Here is a 15,058-nt window from a genome sequence, read left to right as displayed (position 1 = left end):
ACTTCACAGATAAACAGATAATTATACAATCTAAACTGAGATTCATGAGATACAATACAGTATTTGACATAGATTCTTTTTTAAATTTGCAGATCTATCTACTCTGTCAATCGAATTGGGCCAACGCCATGGTTATTCATGCAAAAAAAAAAAAGATCATATCGTGGGCTCCATATACATGGCCATTCGATGTCAAAAATGCAAAAGAGATCAGATCAAGAAAGAAAAGAAGATGTTTCTATTTACGCCCATCGACTGGCTTCTCTTTCCTTTTCTACTCGGGCAGCTCGAGCGGAGTCGGTCTCCTCGTCTTCGTATTTGTAACTCAGTCGTCGTCCGCCTGCGAGAGTTCGATCCTGTCGACTGTCGCGTTTGCGGCTGGGTTTGCTGCCGCCATCCATGGCTTCGCGGCGCTGTTGCTCCTTTAGTAGTCTCTCGCGATTGCGAGCTTCTCGCTCCAGAGTGTGTGGATCCTTTTCCAGTTCAGATGTTTTGGAGGAACCCTTGTCTTTGTCTCCGCTGCGGACGTCATCTTCACGGCTTCGTTTAATTCGTCGGGAATGATGTCGAGAGGAGTATTCGCTGCCGGCGGGTGACTCGGTTCGATCACGGCGAGATCGTTTTCTGTCCCGCTCGCGATCCCTATCCCGCTCTCTGTAGCGGTCTCGATCCTTTTCTCTTTCTCGGTATCGCTCTCGATCACGATCACGATCTCTATCACGGCGGTCCCGGTCCCGATCTCTTTCACGGTCGCGATCACGATCCCTATCTCGGTCCCGGTCCCGACGCCTGGAGTCTCTGTCCCTCTCTCGCTCCTCTTCACGGCGACTAGAACGATCCTTGGTGGGCCGATGGCTGCGACTAGATGTCTCCATTACCTCACCCGACACAGAAGCCTTGTCTCGAGATGTCAGACCGTTTTCCTCGGGAACCGATGGAAGACGGTCAGGTGCACGGGAGTCTCCACGACGGCTAGCGCTCCGACTCCGACTGCGGTAGCGATACGAACGATGAGATCGACGTCCATTCCTTCTATCCCGGTCTCTTTCCCGGCGTCGGGAGGATCTTCGAGAAGAGCGAGAGGGGGAACGGCTACGGCGACCCTCTTCTGTCGCATATGCCTCTTCACGACGGTCCTCACGGCGAGATCTCTTTTGTCGTTCGTGTCTTCGTTCACGGTCATCTGCATTGCCGTTAACGCTCGGGGAGCGAGGGCGATTGGGACGGTAGGTTTCAGCTTGATGGCGGGCTGGTGACCGGGATCGAGTTCTGGATCTGGCCCTTGACCTTGACCTCGACTGTGATCGTGGTCTTGACTCATCCTGAGTGTTTACTGGAGTCGCACTTTCGGAGACATCAGGTCTGACAGGAGGAGCAGATCCTCGTCCCTGTTGTGACTGGAAGTTCCGTTGTCGTAGCACGCTCGTATTTGGAAGGCCTTGTCGCATTGCTCGGGGAGCAGCGGGAGCACCTTCAACGCCTTGTCCTCGAGGTTCAACTTGCATATTAGGCCCAGCCATGAAAGGCGCACCAGGGAAGCCACGGCCACCAGGGAACGGGCCATTCATGTACCCGCCCCTTCCAAAGCCGGGGCCCATATACGCAGGCATTCCCATAGGACCAAAGGTCATTGGTTGAGCCATATTTGCCTGATCGAGGCTGTCAATTGTGGGTATACCGCGCAGCTGTGACTCGTCTGCTTGGACTTCGTCTGTAGAGGGCTCATCAGCATGCATGGCAGCGGACGGGTTCTCGCCATTTGTCTCGTCCGTAGTCTCCTTTGGTAGGCCTTCGGGAAATTCTTGCTCAACGCTAGAAACTTGCTCATCCTCGGGCTTAAGATCAGTTGCAGCACTTGGGTCTGCCGATTCAGGATGGACGCCATCCTCGGACGGCATCTCTGGGTTGACATTAGGGGAATTCGGGTTCTGCAAACCTAGCTGGTTAACATTAGGGGGGTAATTAGCCTGCATATGTCCAGCAAAGCCACCACGGCCACGGCCGCCAGGGACAAAATATCCACGACCGCGGCCGCGGAAGTTGCCTCTGCCATACCCGGGACCATAGTACCCATTCTGAAAGTCTTGGTTAGGGAATTGTTGTTGCTGCATTTGAGCATAATTTCCGTTGGGTTGAGACATATTATATCCGCCAAATCCAGAGGGGGGCCCGTACTGCGGGCCCATACCATTTGCGAAAGCATTTGGATTGAATTTATCTGGGCCTCCATTCCACATATTGTTCTGAGAGCCGTCCCATCCCCCGTACATCCCCTGACCAGCGTCGAAATTCATTCCCATATTCATGCCACTGTTCATGCCATTCATGTTCATCCCGTAGCCCCCAAACATACCCTGATTCGCGGCCATCGGGTCCATTCCCATCCCAGGCATTCCTAAAAGCAGGCGTCAGTCAGCAATTGCCACACTGAAATAAAGCGGTAGAAACATACCCATAGAGTTTTGGAAGTTTAACATGCCATTGGACATGAACTGGGCCATTGGGTTGAACTCCCCGGTTGCATTGTTGAAGGCCATGTTGGGAAATGCCCCGGCGGCCATATTGGGTGCCATAGCGCTAGGAGCCATCTGACCTGAACCGGGAGCTTGTTCTACATCCTGCTCAGCAGGTTGAACTTCGTTGGCATCTGCGGCCTGGTCCCCTTCAACGGGCCCTTCCGGCTCCGCCGCATCATCCTTGGGCGTATCAGCCGCGGTATTATCTCCATCTCCGGTCTACGATATTGTTAATCAACATCTAATAACATAGGAAGAAGAAAGTATTACCTGAACCTGTGATTCAGCAGGAAACTCATTATTCGCATCCGTCACATTTTCCGTGCTAGCTTCCACGAGCTCATTTTCCGTAGGTGGCTGCTCTTGGTGTTCCTGAACGGCCTCCACAGCACGCTCCTCCGATACGACTGGCACAGTATTGTTATCGGGAACACTCGTAATTACCGGAGCCTCTTGTTGAGATGGGGTTGCATCTGCAGGAGTAGCAGGAACCGGAAGAGCGGGGGTCGCTGATTGGCGGTCCTTTTCGCGTTTCTTCTCTTCTGTACGAAGGAAAGCTTTTAGGGTAGTCCGAAGAGCTTTATTCGGTTTGCAGAGGTCGGATGAGAGCGGGGTGTGAGCGCAGACGGGACAAGTTTCCGGAAGTGACGATTGGCCTGCAAAGATTGGCATTAGCAAGAATTGTTTTATGGTGGAAGGAAAGATGTTGGTGTAGGATAGGCAAGCTCACAGTTTTCGCAGATAGCTTGGTCACAGCACGGTAGCCGGAAGGCGTTAACAGCCAGCTTGTTGCAGATAGCGCATCGCAGTTTGTAAGGGATTTCATCCTGGGTGAGGGTGCTGCAGATTCAAAAGACTAATCAGTAACCAAGCTTGAGACGTTCTGGTCGACGTGACTCACCTCGCGATGTCCATTAAGCCCGAAGGCTGGTCCGCTACAGCCATTGGGAATGCAGGCAAAGCGGCCAAAGGCGGACAGGTTTGTGTGATCAACAGGCTCACGACAAGGAGATAGCGAGCCAGATGGAGAGGGCAGAAGGCATGACTGGTCTTGCCATCAACACAAGGCAACGCCCATTCTAAAAGTCGCTGGAAAGTGAATGGAATTGCCGCATCTGTCGCAATCCGAATCTGAACGTCGACTAAATTCTGGTTGTCTAGACGGCGGAGGTCGGAGCGGAAGAACCACGCTCCGGATTATATGCTCTACAGCTCTACATGCGATGTTTTGATTTGATTATAGTTTTGATCTTTGATTAATGAGTATTGAGATATCGGAATATACTCTACTAGATACGATAGAAATATGTTGTGCGTTATGGGCATTTCAACCTAAATAATCCTTGAACCGTGGTGAACGTTAATCCAAGCTGTCGATCACATGCAGCACCGTTGAGTTTGGTCTTGATATTTGTGATTTGATCTTATTATCTATATCAGCTATATGTTGAGTGTAGGCATAGGCATGTTGATAAGATTAAGCTGTCCTTGTGTTCAGTTTGCATACAATGAAGCAAGGTGAAACAGCCTCGACACGGGGATGCATGGCAGGACAGACAGTTATCAAATACAGCCTACAGCCATCACGAGGGAATACCAAGACGCCTATCAGATTAGATCAAGTTATTTAAACCGTCACCGATGCAGAATACCAGAACAGTTTGGTTCGAGGATCGATGTAACCCAGCGATACCTTGAGGTTTCAGCTGAATGCCCATCGTCCCCCCACATCTCGGGAGCTCTTGTATCATCATAATGCGTCTGGGACTGTTTCTTCGCAGCCTTGGCCAGAGTGGCTAGCAAGGATCGAGCAGACAGTCTGTGGCTGAAGGGGTATGATCAAAATGATCCAGGGACAGCATAGGCAGCCAACATCAGGCAGCTGAGATGAGCAGAAAGAAAAAGAACCGCCTGATGCACAAAGGCATCATCCAACGAGCGCGTATATCAAAGACATTGGACCAGTCGAGGATCACGCGTAATCAAAGGCGATGGCCAATCAGCGATCCGACCATCCGGGACATTTCTACGGGCGGGGTGGCGATGGAAGCAGGAATGCATCATAGTATGTCAATAAAGGTAGAGTAAATAGTAGAGAGAAAGGGAGGGATAGGGAGAGAGCATCAAAGCAAGATCAAACAACACCAGAGGAATTAACTGCCTGCATGAAGACAAAGATCGGATGGAGCCATCGTTGCTATTTCAGATCGCGGGCCCAAAAGAACAAATAACAGAAAAGGCACACGAGAAAACACAGAATTTTCCAGGAAAAAATCCTTATTTTTAGCGCGAGGCCAAACGGAGCGCAGGTTAAAAAGGGTCCGTTTTCTTTTCTGCTGAGGACAAGAAAAGAACTTTTTTCTTGCTCCTGCCACAGCCATTGCTTAAACACACGCACCTTACCGTACCAATACCGTACCAATACCGCCTTCAACACCGGGGAAAGCTTGGGCCACCCGTGGCGCGATCTACAAAAACATTCGATATAGCATCATCATTAACTATCTATCACCGCGCGTCCGACGCTACAAAACCCCTCGAACTGGTCCACTGCCATCGACCATTCAATCGCTCTGTGATGTTCTAACAATTGTATTTCTATTTTCTCTCTTTTTTTTTCTCTCTTGCTTTTTCTTCAGCTCGAAAAGGTACCTCCTGGCCGGCGCGCGTTATCGCCCTCTGTCGCTGACGACAACAACTCTTTAGCGATGACAGACCAAGACAACTCATACAGACCTCATTCCCCCGACTTGAATTCCTTCCAGTCTCCGTTTCCTCCACCTGTCTCCCACTCTATCTCCTACCAACAACCCACTAGCCCTGTGGCTCATCGCGCCTCATACGACGACTCGCCTTTCTTCACCCCGCAGTACCAGCGTCCCGCGCCCCCACCCTCCAGAGTCCCTCAACAATATATCCCCCCATTCACCGAGGCCAACTTCGATTCCGATATGGCCCGTCGATCGTCTCGAATCGCGCGTGCAGCCGATGTCGCGCCTGTCCCGGCTGCCGTGCCTGATGTTGCCCCAGAGGTCGTTCCCGAATACGTCCCTGAATATGTGTCGGAATACGTCCCAGAGGTTCCGGAACCTGTCCCCGAAATGAAGTATGAAGAGCCCGCTGTGCCAGAGGAATCGTTGCAATCGCGTCCCGGCGCAGATGTGGAGGTCAAGACAAAGTTCCCCGTGGCGCGCATCAAGCGCATCATGCAAGCCGATGAAGATGTCGGCAAGGTTGCCCAGGTTACTCCCATTGCAGTTTGTAAGTTTCCTCACCCTAACATGAATGAAGTATTGCTAATATCTCTACAGCCAAAGCACTGGAACTCTTCATGATCTCCCTCGTCACAAAAGCCGCCAAAGAAGCCAAAGATCGCAATTCCAAACGCGTCACCGCGTCACATTTGAAGCAGGCCGTGGCCAAGGACGAAGTGCTGGACTTCCTGGCCGACATCATCGCCAAAGTTCCCGACCAGCCCGCAAGGAAAAACGACGACGACGGCAGCGACCAAAATGAAGGGAAAAGGAAACGCGGTGGACGACGACCCAAGGATGACAGCGACTAAACCTTTTCACCCTCCGCGCGTTTCTTATTTGATCACTTGTTTTGTTCTTTTGCAAATGAATTGATGGGCGATATATATTAGACTGGAATGGAGAGCTGGCGCATACCTTTGATGGCGTTGTGGTGGTGAACATGGCTGGGTTTTCATCTTTCCATGTGAATAGGTACCCTCTGGTTCCTTGTTTTTTCTCTGGGTTTTCTTTCGAAAATAATGGGTTTATTTATTTAATCATGGGTTGTTTCAATCAACAACTGCTGCGATTTGCAGCACTGCTCCATGCTTCATACCTATCTTTCTGTAATGGCATGACAGGCTCCCTACTTGAGCCTCATCTACCCATGTAGTAAATGTAGACAATCCTAATAAACAATGAGCATCCTAATCCTCCTTCGAAATGGAATCTATCAACATACACAATGGGCCCATTACCCCTGTCCTCGTGTGGCGAAGTTCCCCGTCACGGAAGACGTCCGATGCTGCCTCGACACTTCAGGGGGGAATCAGCAACAATACGAGATGGAACGGCTAACTGCTCACGGCAGATGAATTGGTGCATGACCGCATGTAGCTTTAAATAGAAGATGCAGGGGCAGATAGAATAAACGCCATGTCATTCAAGCGTGTTAAATTCTAAATCCTACTGGTCTGCATAGATGTGGTGGTTTGAATTATGTGAAGTATACTTTTGAACCTGGTACTGTGGTTTTTCATATCCGCGTGGACATTAATATGGGGTATGAAGTAGGTAGTTATTTTGGATTTTGATGGACTGAAAACCTGATTGATACAGACTAATATCATCCCTACATGATAATGTGATTGCTTCATAACTATAGTAGCATCCATGACTGCCAAGCAGACTCAATATCTACTATATTAACTGTCAGATAATACCCACTGAACATCAATATTAACGACCTTCTGATATTATTCTGATAATCTATATTCTGACTGTCCACATAATATTGATCAAGATGATTCAAAATCCCAACATCTGATGCCCCAAATACAACACGAAGCGGTAGATATGAGGGGCTAACTGCCCTTCAGCCAATCACCTCGCGTCCTCTTTTTGGCCCCCGAAAACTAAAAGGACGTTGTATGTTGTATTTCTGCAGAATCGCCTGTGCTAGCTGCAGATAAATAAAGATAAAAAGGGTAAAAATAAAAGAAGATTGGCAAAAACAAAACTCAGAGGAAAGCAAGAAAAAAAAAAATAAGCTCATCTTATTGGTCGATAGACTTTCATAGAGTATCACATACTAAGTGCCATGGAAGTAGACTAAGTAATTCATTGATGCAAGCCCTATCTAAGTTATCCTAGGTACTAGTACATCTAACATCCTGTGCCTTTAAATATAATAGTGCACCATTTGGCGATTTAACAAAATTTACTATAGAAATAAAAGTTAGAATTTTTAGAAAGTAAATATAAAGAGGCGATATTTTAGACAGAACTTATTATTAACTAGGTAGGCTACCTATAAGATTAGGACTCACTGCGTTGATAGGTGGTAATTCCGCTCCCTCACCCACGTGACCGCACAGAGGGTCAACTGCGACTGTGTATGCTACCTTAGTAGTATGTACGGAGGCTAAAACAAGTTGATCATGGCTAAGAATTGTATTTAAAATCGCACAATCGGGCCTATCCGGCAACGGCAGCGCATTCGACTCCAGATCGAGAGGTTGTCCGTTAATCGGGCTGAGCTCAGTTCATTTTTTTCATCCCTACTAGGTTGATGCCTCTATTGTCGTCCTCTTCTACTGAGTGGATTTCTTGGCATTTCTTCGGTTCGTGGCTTGTTTTCTTCTTTTTTTCCTTCCGTCTTCTTTACCTGACCCATGTGTGTCATATGTTCGAGCTAGGTATACGCCTCGTAGGCAGCCCAACCAAGTCTGTGAGTTGTACGCTGTTAGTAAATCATCGAGGGAACATAAAAGACGAATCATATTTCAAAAAGTTGCTAAATATCACACTTGATTGGGCCTTTTGCTTGAGGGCTTGCGCGCGTATGTGTAGGCGCCCAGCAAATACAACAGCTGAGTAGTGGACGCATATAGGTAGGAATATACCAGCACCCGCATTAGGTAGTTAACTGATTTAGATATGTACTCTACTCTGCAGTCAGAGTTCCAACCAATCATATACCGCATAATTGCCAAGGTGACCACTCCACTTAGTAAATACGGTGATTAACCCACTCCAGAGAAGATCAGAGACCCGAACCACCACTTTGTCTGTGATTGTCTCTCTCAGCCACCGACCCTGTATCCACTCTCTCTTCCCCCTCTCTATCAAATGTACACACTAGAGTCTAGACTGCCACGCTACCACCATAGTCGACTTGCCCAACTTCGAAATTTGCAGGCACAATGCTCTGGCTATTCACCCAGGATGATCATTCCCAGTTGGCCCATCATTTTCCTTTTCTGACAACCTTGGCGGCCGAAACTGGTTCCAATCTGAGGTGAGGGTCGATATAACTTGAGGTGTTCTCCATATTCACCTGCCCATCTCTGTCTCTGAACTTCTCCTGGCTACTATCTATCCACACACCATGAAACTCCGACTTTCTCTCTGTCTAGGCCTGCTATGGCTAGCCCCCGCTCTGGCCGATACAACATGCTATAATCTCGACGGAAGCATAGCAGCGGATGATGTCCCATGTGAATCATCCGGAACCAGCAACTGCTGCAACTCAAACGATCTCTGCATGTCGAATGGGCTGTGCTATATGCAAGGCTGGCGGGGATTCTCCCTGACCCGCGGCAGCTGTACAGACAAGAGCTGGGGGGCAAAGTGCTATGCGCCATGCTGTACGTGCAGTCCAATCTCACACTTTGAGAGCACACACTGACTATTCTAATCCCAGCCGACTACAATCGCAACTCCGGATACCCTATCGTCAACATGGGCGGCTTCAGTGGAAAGTCAACAAATTGGTGCTGCGGATCGGTGACTTATGAAAATGGGAAAGCAACATGCGCGCAAGGAGATAGCTTTACGCTCGAAACCGGTCGTGCCGTCGTGGGAGCTGCTGCCCTGGCCAACTACACGGAAAAAAGCACTCAGTCCTCGAATACGTCCGATGCATCGTCTCCCGATTCGACTTCCAGTTCTTCTTCGGGCTCGTCTTCTGGATCTTCATCTCGAGATGCCGCTATCGGGGCGGGTGTTGGAGTGCCGCTTGGGGTGATTGCTCTCGCCTCGATCGGATGGGCATTGTGGGAGCGTCGAGGACGGAAGAAGGCCATCGCACAGGGCGTCCCGATGCAATCCGAACAAATTCAAGGCCAAGGCTTCACTGGGCACGAGCTGGGGTATCGCCATCCGATCGAAATTGGTACGAGTGGGCGGTCGGTATCGGAATTGGGTACAGCGAGGAGCTACAAAGCCCCCATCGAAGCCGATACTTGATGGATGAGTTCCAGCGGTAATATCCATGTTACGTCGATTTGCGAGTTGTTCTTTTCTTTCGTCCCATCATGACACGATATAAATAAATAGGTATAATAGTACATTGGCAGTGCCAAATCAGAGCAGATTATGTATATGCGCTGAGTTCAACTTTTATAATTACAAACTGAAACTGACAAGATCACGTCATGTCACCGACGTTCTGCGCCTTGCTCCTCCGCTGTCGTCTGGATATCACCCTTGTCCACCTGCTTGCTCTGTTCGGGGTCTTCCACTCCGCTTGACTCGCCTTCTGGTCGCTCCTGGACCATGAAGGAAGCATATGTCGTGAAAGGCACGCTAACCCAGAACACGACAAACGACACAATCAAGTTGGCCATGAGAGAGACGTTGCTGCTGGCTCCGATACCGTACGCGACGGCGAAACCTAGACTCTCTGCTGAGCGGAGAATACCGGTTGTGTATGCGAGCACGTCAACGTGGACGTCGTATGTTCCAAGGATCCAATAGGTCCATACGTTTGAGGCGTTGCTTCCGACACTGAAGAGTGGGTTAGTAAGATGGACGAATATTCCAACTATGGGACGGAAAACATACTTGAACAGAATGTACGCGGCAATCGCTTTACCAAAACCAGGGTCATGGATATCCAACGACGGAGTCGGGTGGGTATTCTGCAGCTTATCCTGCATGACAAAGTTAAGGACCCACTGTGGGATATAAAATGCCAGCATGAGCATCCACCCTGCGACGGCAAGACCCTTTCTCGTGCGGAAGATCTTCTGTGAATCCAACAACCAACCCCACAAGACAGTGGCGATTGTACCGACGATGGTAGCGACGAAGCCGGCGAGAGTGCGTCCACGGACGGAAAAGTATTCGGTGAGAAAGTTGCCCTGGTAGGTGGTACTCCAGCGGACGGTGATGAAGATGGGGAGGAGGAGCATCATGTGCTTTGTTTTAGACGCGCGCCAGAGACCCTTCAGGCCGTCTTTGACGGAGATGCGCTCCTCGCTGCTGTAGGTTGGTTTCGTGCCGTCCTTGCGGATGAGTTTGTTTGGTGATGCGATGGTCATGGCGAGTGGGAGACCGGCGCAACTCAATCCGACGAGTGCCAGGTAGGTGTTGGGGCTGACGCTGCCTTTTTCAGAGTCGTGGATGTTGAGAGCTAGTTGGATGGAGTTTCCAATAATGGAGCCCAGTTTGTTCAGGGCCATCCAGATACCGACTGTTGATGTTAGCTGGTTTCGGCTGATTTGACCTGGAGTGCTTACTGTAGAAACCTCGGTTTTCAACTTCGGGATAACCAACGGCAATGGCAGCCTCAGACACCCAGAGTGCTGATGCCTGTGAAAGTTAGCGATCACTCTTGAACCATACTGGAAGATATGGAACATACCGAGAAACCGCAAGTCACGGATCCCAAGATGAGAAACCACTGGGTGCCATACACACTGTTGCAGTACAGCGCAGCGAAATAAGGCACATAACCCAGAGTACCAGAAACCAGAACCCATTTCAGGTTGAAACGATTACCAGCAATGGCAAACAACGGGCAAGAGACGATCATAATCACATAGGTGATGACATTGGAGGCATTGACGAAGTACGGAGTGGCGAGACCACCAGCTCCCAGACCTGATTGAATCAGCGATGTTCAAGAAAAGATATAAGATAGACTCACTGTTCAATGCATCCCAAATACCAGGCTGAGTAAAACTCACAAGACCAAGCGCAAACGCCTGATAAAACGTGCCTCTATAAAAGCGATGCAGCGAGCCCAGCAGCCCCGACTTGGGCGTAGAATCCGACATCCTGAACAGTCACAATCCCAGTGGCAAAACAGAGACACTAGAGATATATAAAATGTTCTAGAAAAGAAGAATTAAAAAATAAGAACTGAATGACATGTCCGGGATCCAGTCCCTATGAACCTTGAAATATCTGCCGATGCCATGGCATTTTCAGTCCCCGCAGCGATGTCGTGATTTTGGCGTGAACAGGAGATCCACTTGGAGTACAGAATCTGCCTATATCCACGAGGAAAAAGGGCGGGTTGTGGGACCGACTTCGGACGTGCAGAATGCAGATTTTGGCAGTCTACTTTACGGGGATTAATCATTAAATGCAGAAACAATGAGAGGAGTTTATTTGATTGAGATTGATTAGAGTAGAATAGCATTGTGGCCATCGTGTCTTGATCATTTGACATATCTTGACATTGTGTCGGATCTGATACTGGTAGGTAGAATTGACAGTGACTCATGTCGCTCTGGCCTCGCCTCAGAGGCTACTCGGAGATGAGGTTATGTAAAAAGTAAAAGATCAGACCGATTGCTCATACATGCATAGGATGAAGCAAAAGGCACTACTGTTTGACAAAATCCCTCATTCTGTGTCTTCAATTCCTTGATTTCTTCAATTGTTGAAGCTGAAGAAAAAATAAAAATCAATTTTTATTGATAAGAATTAAGGTTGATCACTCGCATATTGGTGCCTTGCTGCCTGATACTAGTGCCTTATTTCTTCCTGCCTTGGTGCCTTGGTGCCTTAACTTCTGACGCCTGAGGCACTAACAGCGCGTCTCCCGATCAGCCTCGTCGACTCCACCGGCTATCTCCCCACCACCTTAATCGATAGAATGGAATCATAATATGCTGTTCTCACTGAATCATGGACTTTGTGCGTATCAATTCCTTCTTCCTTGTATCTAGGTCCTCAGCTAATCGTTGATAGTGGTCTCGTCTCATTGGCGGCTCCCGTTCGCTTTCCACTAAGAGCTACCGCGCAACCTCCCCTACTGAACGTCTGACGGCGTTCAAACGAACTTGCAATACGCTTCAGGTAAATGCTTCATCGGATCTTAGTGATCCTAGCTAACGGTTCGTCTTCATAGCAAATATGGCGCTCCAGCAACTCCCCTTCCGGCGACCAGGCCGCAACGGCTCACGCGCGCAATTGCATCGAACGTCTCAACTCCGTCCTCGCCGATGAATCCCGTGGCCCAGCTCCTCATCCTTGCCTAGCATATGCGTCTTCTTCTCAGATATTCGTGACCGTCACTAAGCTGGCGTTGTCGTCTTATGATGATGGGATGCTTCGTTCTGCGACTATCTTCTTCAACACCCTGATCGACGCGGAGGTAGATGGCGTCGTGGATAATCGGCTTTTTGCCCGCGCCCTTGTGGATTTGGTCCGCCGCGCTGATAAACGATCGGAAGAAATTGAGGGAAGATTGGTCGAGCTGTTGTTTGGCGTGGCCAACAACATTCGTCTGCAACCTAATATCTTGCCCGCTTGGTTTATGCCGAGGTCGCCCGACGGTCAGGATGGTGAGCGACAGACTACCACTGGAAAAGAGTTTGCGGGTGAAACAAGAAAAGATGATTTCCCTCTGTTTTATCTACTAGTTGAATATGTTCATCATGAAGGACGCGCAGGAGATTTCGCTCGCACAGGCTTGCTCTACCTGATTGAGACTGCATCCCGATCAAAGCATCTGGAGAGATGGTTAATTGAAAGTGACCTCGCAACCCTTATGGCGACCGGTTTGGGTGCTCTTTATAGTCAGCTTGGCAGGTGAGTTTTTTGATGCTAGGTGGGATGGAACCAAACTAATCACTTGCCATTAGCTTGTCCTTTGCGACAGACGAAGAGAATGTTCCGCATATTATTGCTCTGTCGGACCATGCTAAGCAGGAAACCGCCATTCCGCCATACCTCGGTGCACCTATGAACTCATTCATGTCGTACCTTTTGTTCTGGCAGGATACGATCGATCACTGCAAATCCGCTGAAGTGAACGCTACCTTGTTGGATCACTTTCAGGTTCTGTTCCTGGAGCAACTCCTCTACCCATCTTTGCTAGAGTCTTCCGATGTTGAAGGAGGCTCTACAGCCGCAGTTCTTACCTATCTATATCGCGTTCTCGACTCCATTGAACAGCACGACCTGGTCCATCGCATCCTGCACTTTCTACTTGCATCGCCTGACCAGCCGGTCAAAAGCTTGGACATGTCGGTCAGCCGACGAAAGTCTTTGGACGTCCTGGCCGCCTTCTCAGAGGAGGCTGCTAGACCATCACCGTCCCTCTTCAACCTTAAAGATCTAGCATTGCTTGGTCTTCAATCGATGAACCGCCAGACGATCCTAGCGACGCTGAGGCTCTTGAATATTGTTTTACAGCGGCATCCTTCGTTCGCCCGATCACTGATTCGGACCATTTCTGGGCAGCCCTCGAAGCAGCGAACTGTAGGCGCCCTGAATGCAGAGTTGGGGAACCTTCTTTCGATGGCTACATCAATTGTCGATGATCCCACCCTAAACGAGTCCTATGAAAACTACCTAAAAGATGCGTCGTATATCCTGGAATCCCGCTTGTGCATCCCGGTGAATGAGGAAAATATCGAAGACGACCGACCGCTGGAGCTGCGACTCGACGACCCTATTGTACGGGAGCTGTTGAGTTGCCTAGAAACCTTTTTCACCAACAGTGTTGTTGTCAACTTGGCTCTAACTGAGACTCTGATGAGTATCGCCTCATCGCATCTCGTGTCTTTGGATGGGTGGCTCCTGGTCGACCCCTCCAAGTACGAGTATCCCACCGAAATTACACCTTCGGTGGATGCCATGGCACAAGTTATACTTGCATACCAGGAGCCAACGTGGTCTAGCGCCAACACACCGGCCCTAGCTTCTGTTCTGCAGGACCTTGTACAGCAAATTCAAAATTGGCGCAAAGAGATGCCAGACTTTGATATTCTAGTTGCTGCGCGGAGGGACTTGCTCCACCAGGAGGGTGAGAGTACACCAGCTCCCAATACCCCGCGACAGGCATCCGGAACCCCATCTTCAGAGCGACAGCAGACGCGCTCATTACTCTGGGAAGCTGACTTCAGTTCGCCACGGGGTCGTACATCCCGACCGCTGGAGAATAGTGCATCGCCCTCATCGCAGCGAGGCGCAGCAGACTCTCCCTTGCGCGACTCAATTCGGGTACCACCATCGCGCGAATCGTCCACGTCACGGGCTGTTGCAGCAGAAGAGCTACGAAAACGACTGGCCAGGCCGTTTCATTTTGGTGAGCCCAGCAAGAACAACTCAGCCAATGAAGATCCGGACGAAACCGCAAACGAACCGGTTGAAGAAAACCCGGACGAAGCAATTGCCGATGAACGGCCCCACTCCGCATCGCTGGGCCATGTATTGACCAACGTGGTCATTCTGTATGAGTTTTTACTGGAGCTTTCGGCCATGGCGCAAGTTCGGGGTAGTTTGTTTGAGGAAGCGGGCTATCCGGGAGTGGAGAAGGAGGCAGAATGAGAGGATCTTGTAATATTGTAGTAGGCAGGCACCTACAGGGGAGGAAAGCGTCATTTTTATTCCGATATTCTGAACTGACTGTTGAATTATTTAGATAACTGTAGATGTATAGAAATGTATCTATGTCAATTTGATCCTAGCATTCTTCCTGTATTCTTCGCATCTTCTCTCATCGCCCGGTTCTTAAAATAACCTGAACTGTCAGACTAAGCCTAATCGTGGGGCGCAAAGAGG

At 49.4% G+C, this 15,058-nt stretch overlaps 6 protein-coding genes across 6 annotated transcripts; 3 read left to right on the top strand and 3 right to left on the bottom strand.

Moving 5' to 3' along the window:
• Nucleotides 1-20: 20 nt before the first annotated feature.
• ASPWEDRAFT_45565 (uncharacterized protein) lies at nucleotides 21-3,629 on the bottom strand. Its single transcript, XM_040836569.1, has 5 exons — nucleotides 3,418-3,629; nucleotides 3,247-3,356; nucleotides 2,787-3,172; nucleotides 2,453-2,735; nucleotides 21-2,395 (listed from the first exon to the last, which is right to left on the bottom strand). Exons 1-5 carry the CDS (start codon nucleotides 3,459-3,461, stop codon nucleotides 243-245), a joined length of 2,976 nt encoding a protein of 991 aa, XP_040685282.1. The 5' UTR covers nucleotides 3,462-3,629; the 3' UTR covers nucleotides 21-242.
• A 1,595-nt stretch (nucleotides 3,630-5,224) lies between these two features.
• nctA (negative cofactor 2 transcription regulator complex subunit BUR6) lies at nucleotides 5,225-6,081 on the top strand (the record flags this gene model as incomplete). The annotated part of the gene is made up of 2 exons (XM_040828886.1): nucleotides 5,225-5,777; nucleotides 5,828-6,081. The coding sequence occupies 2 exons, from the start codon at nucleotides 5,225-5,227 to the stop codon at nucleotides 6,079-6,081; spliced, it is 807 nt and encodes a 268-aa protein (XP_040685281.1).
• A 1,675-nt stretch (nucleotides 6,082-7,756) lies between these two features.
• On the bottom strand, nucleotides 7,757-8,055 carry ASPWEDRAFT_45561 (uncharacterized protein). Its single transcript, XM_040836568.1, has one exon. The coding sequence runs from the start codon at nucleotides 8,032-8,034 to the stop codon at nucleotides 7,846-7,848; it is 189 nt and encodes a 62-aa protein (XP_040685280.1). The 5' UTR covers nucleotides 8,035-8,055; the 3' UTR covers nucleotides 7,757-7,845.
• A 587-nt stretch (nucleotides 8,056-8,642) lies between these two features.
• ASPWEDRAFT_176667 (uncharacterized protein) lies at nucleotides 8,643-9,502 on the top strand (the record flags this gene model as incomplete). The annotated part of the gene is made up of 2 exons (XM_040831540.1): nucleotides 8,643-8,901; nucleotides 8,958-9,502. 2 exons carry the CDS (start codon nucleotides 8,643-8,645, stop codon nucleotides 9,500-9,502), a joined length of 804 nt encoding a protein of 267 aa, XP_040685279.1.
• Nucleotides 9,503-9,693: 191 nt separating this feature from the next.
• ASPWEDRAFT_54714 (uncharacterized protein) lies at nucleotides 9,694-11,316 on the bottom strand (the record flags this gene model as incomplete). The annotated part of the gene is made up of 5 exons (XM_040838094.1): nucleotides 9,694-10,042; nucleotides 10,100-10,730; nucleotides 10,777-10,849; nucleotides 10,902-11,140; nucleotides 11,187-11,316. 5 exons carry the CDS (start codon nucleotides 11,314-11,316, stop codon nucleotides 9,694-9,696), a joined length of 1,422 nt encoding a protein of 473 aa, XP_040685278.1.
• An 803-nt stretch (nucleotides 11,317-12,119) lies between these two features.
• On the top strand, nucleotides 12,120-14,992 carry ASPWEDRAFT_142014 (uncharacterized protein). Its single transcript, XM_040829429.1, has 4 exons — nucleotides 12,120-12,184; nucleotides 12,239-12,346; nucleotides 12,399-13,081; nucleotides 13,135-14,992. The coding sequence occupies exons 1-4, from the start codon at nucleotides 12,176-12,178 to the stop codon at nucleotides 14,822-14,824; spliced, it is 2,490 nt and encodes an 829-aa protein (XP_040685277.1). The 5' UTR covers nucleotides 12,120-12,175; the 3' UTR covers nucleotides 14,825-14,992.
• The last annotated feature ends 66 nt before the right edge of the window (nucleotides 14,993-15,058 follow it).

The sequence above is a fragment of the Aspergillus wentii genome, assembly GCF_001890725.1.
Source record: "Aspergillus wentii DTO 134E9 unplaced genomic scaffold ASPWEscaffold_8, whole genome shotgun sequence".
Classification (NCBI taxonomy): Eukaryota; Fungi; Ascomycota; class Eurotiomycetes; order Eurotiales; family Aspergillaceae; genus Aspergillus; species Aspergillus wentii.
Note: the sequence above shows the minus strand (reverse complement) of the source record. Positions and strands in the feature narration are given on the sequence as shown.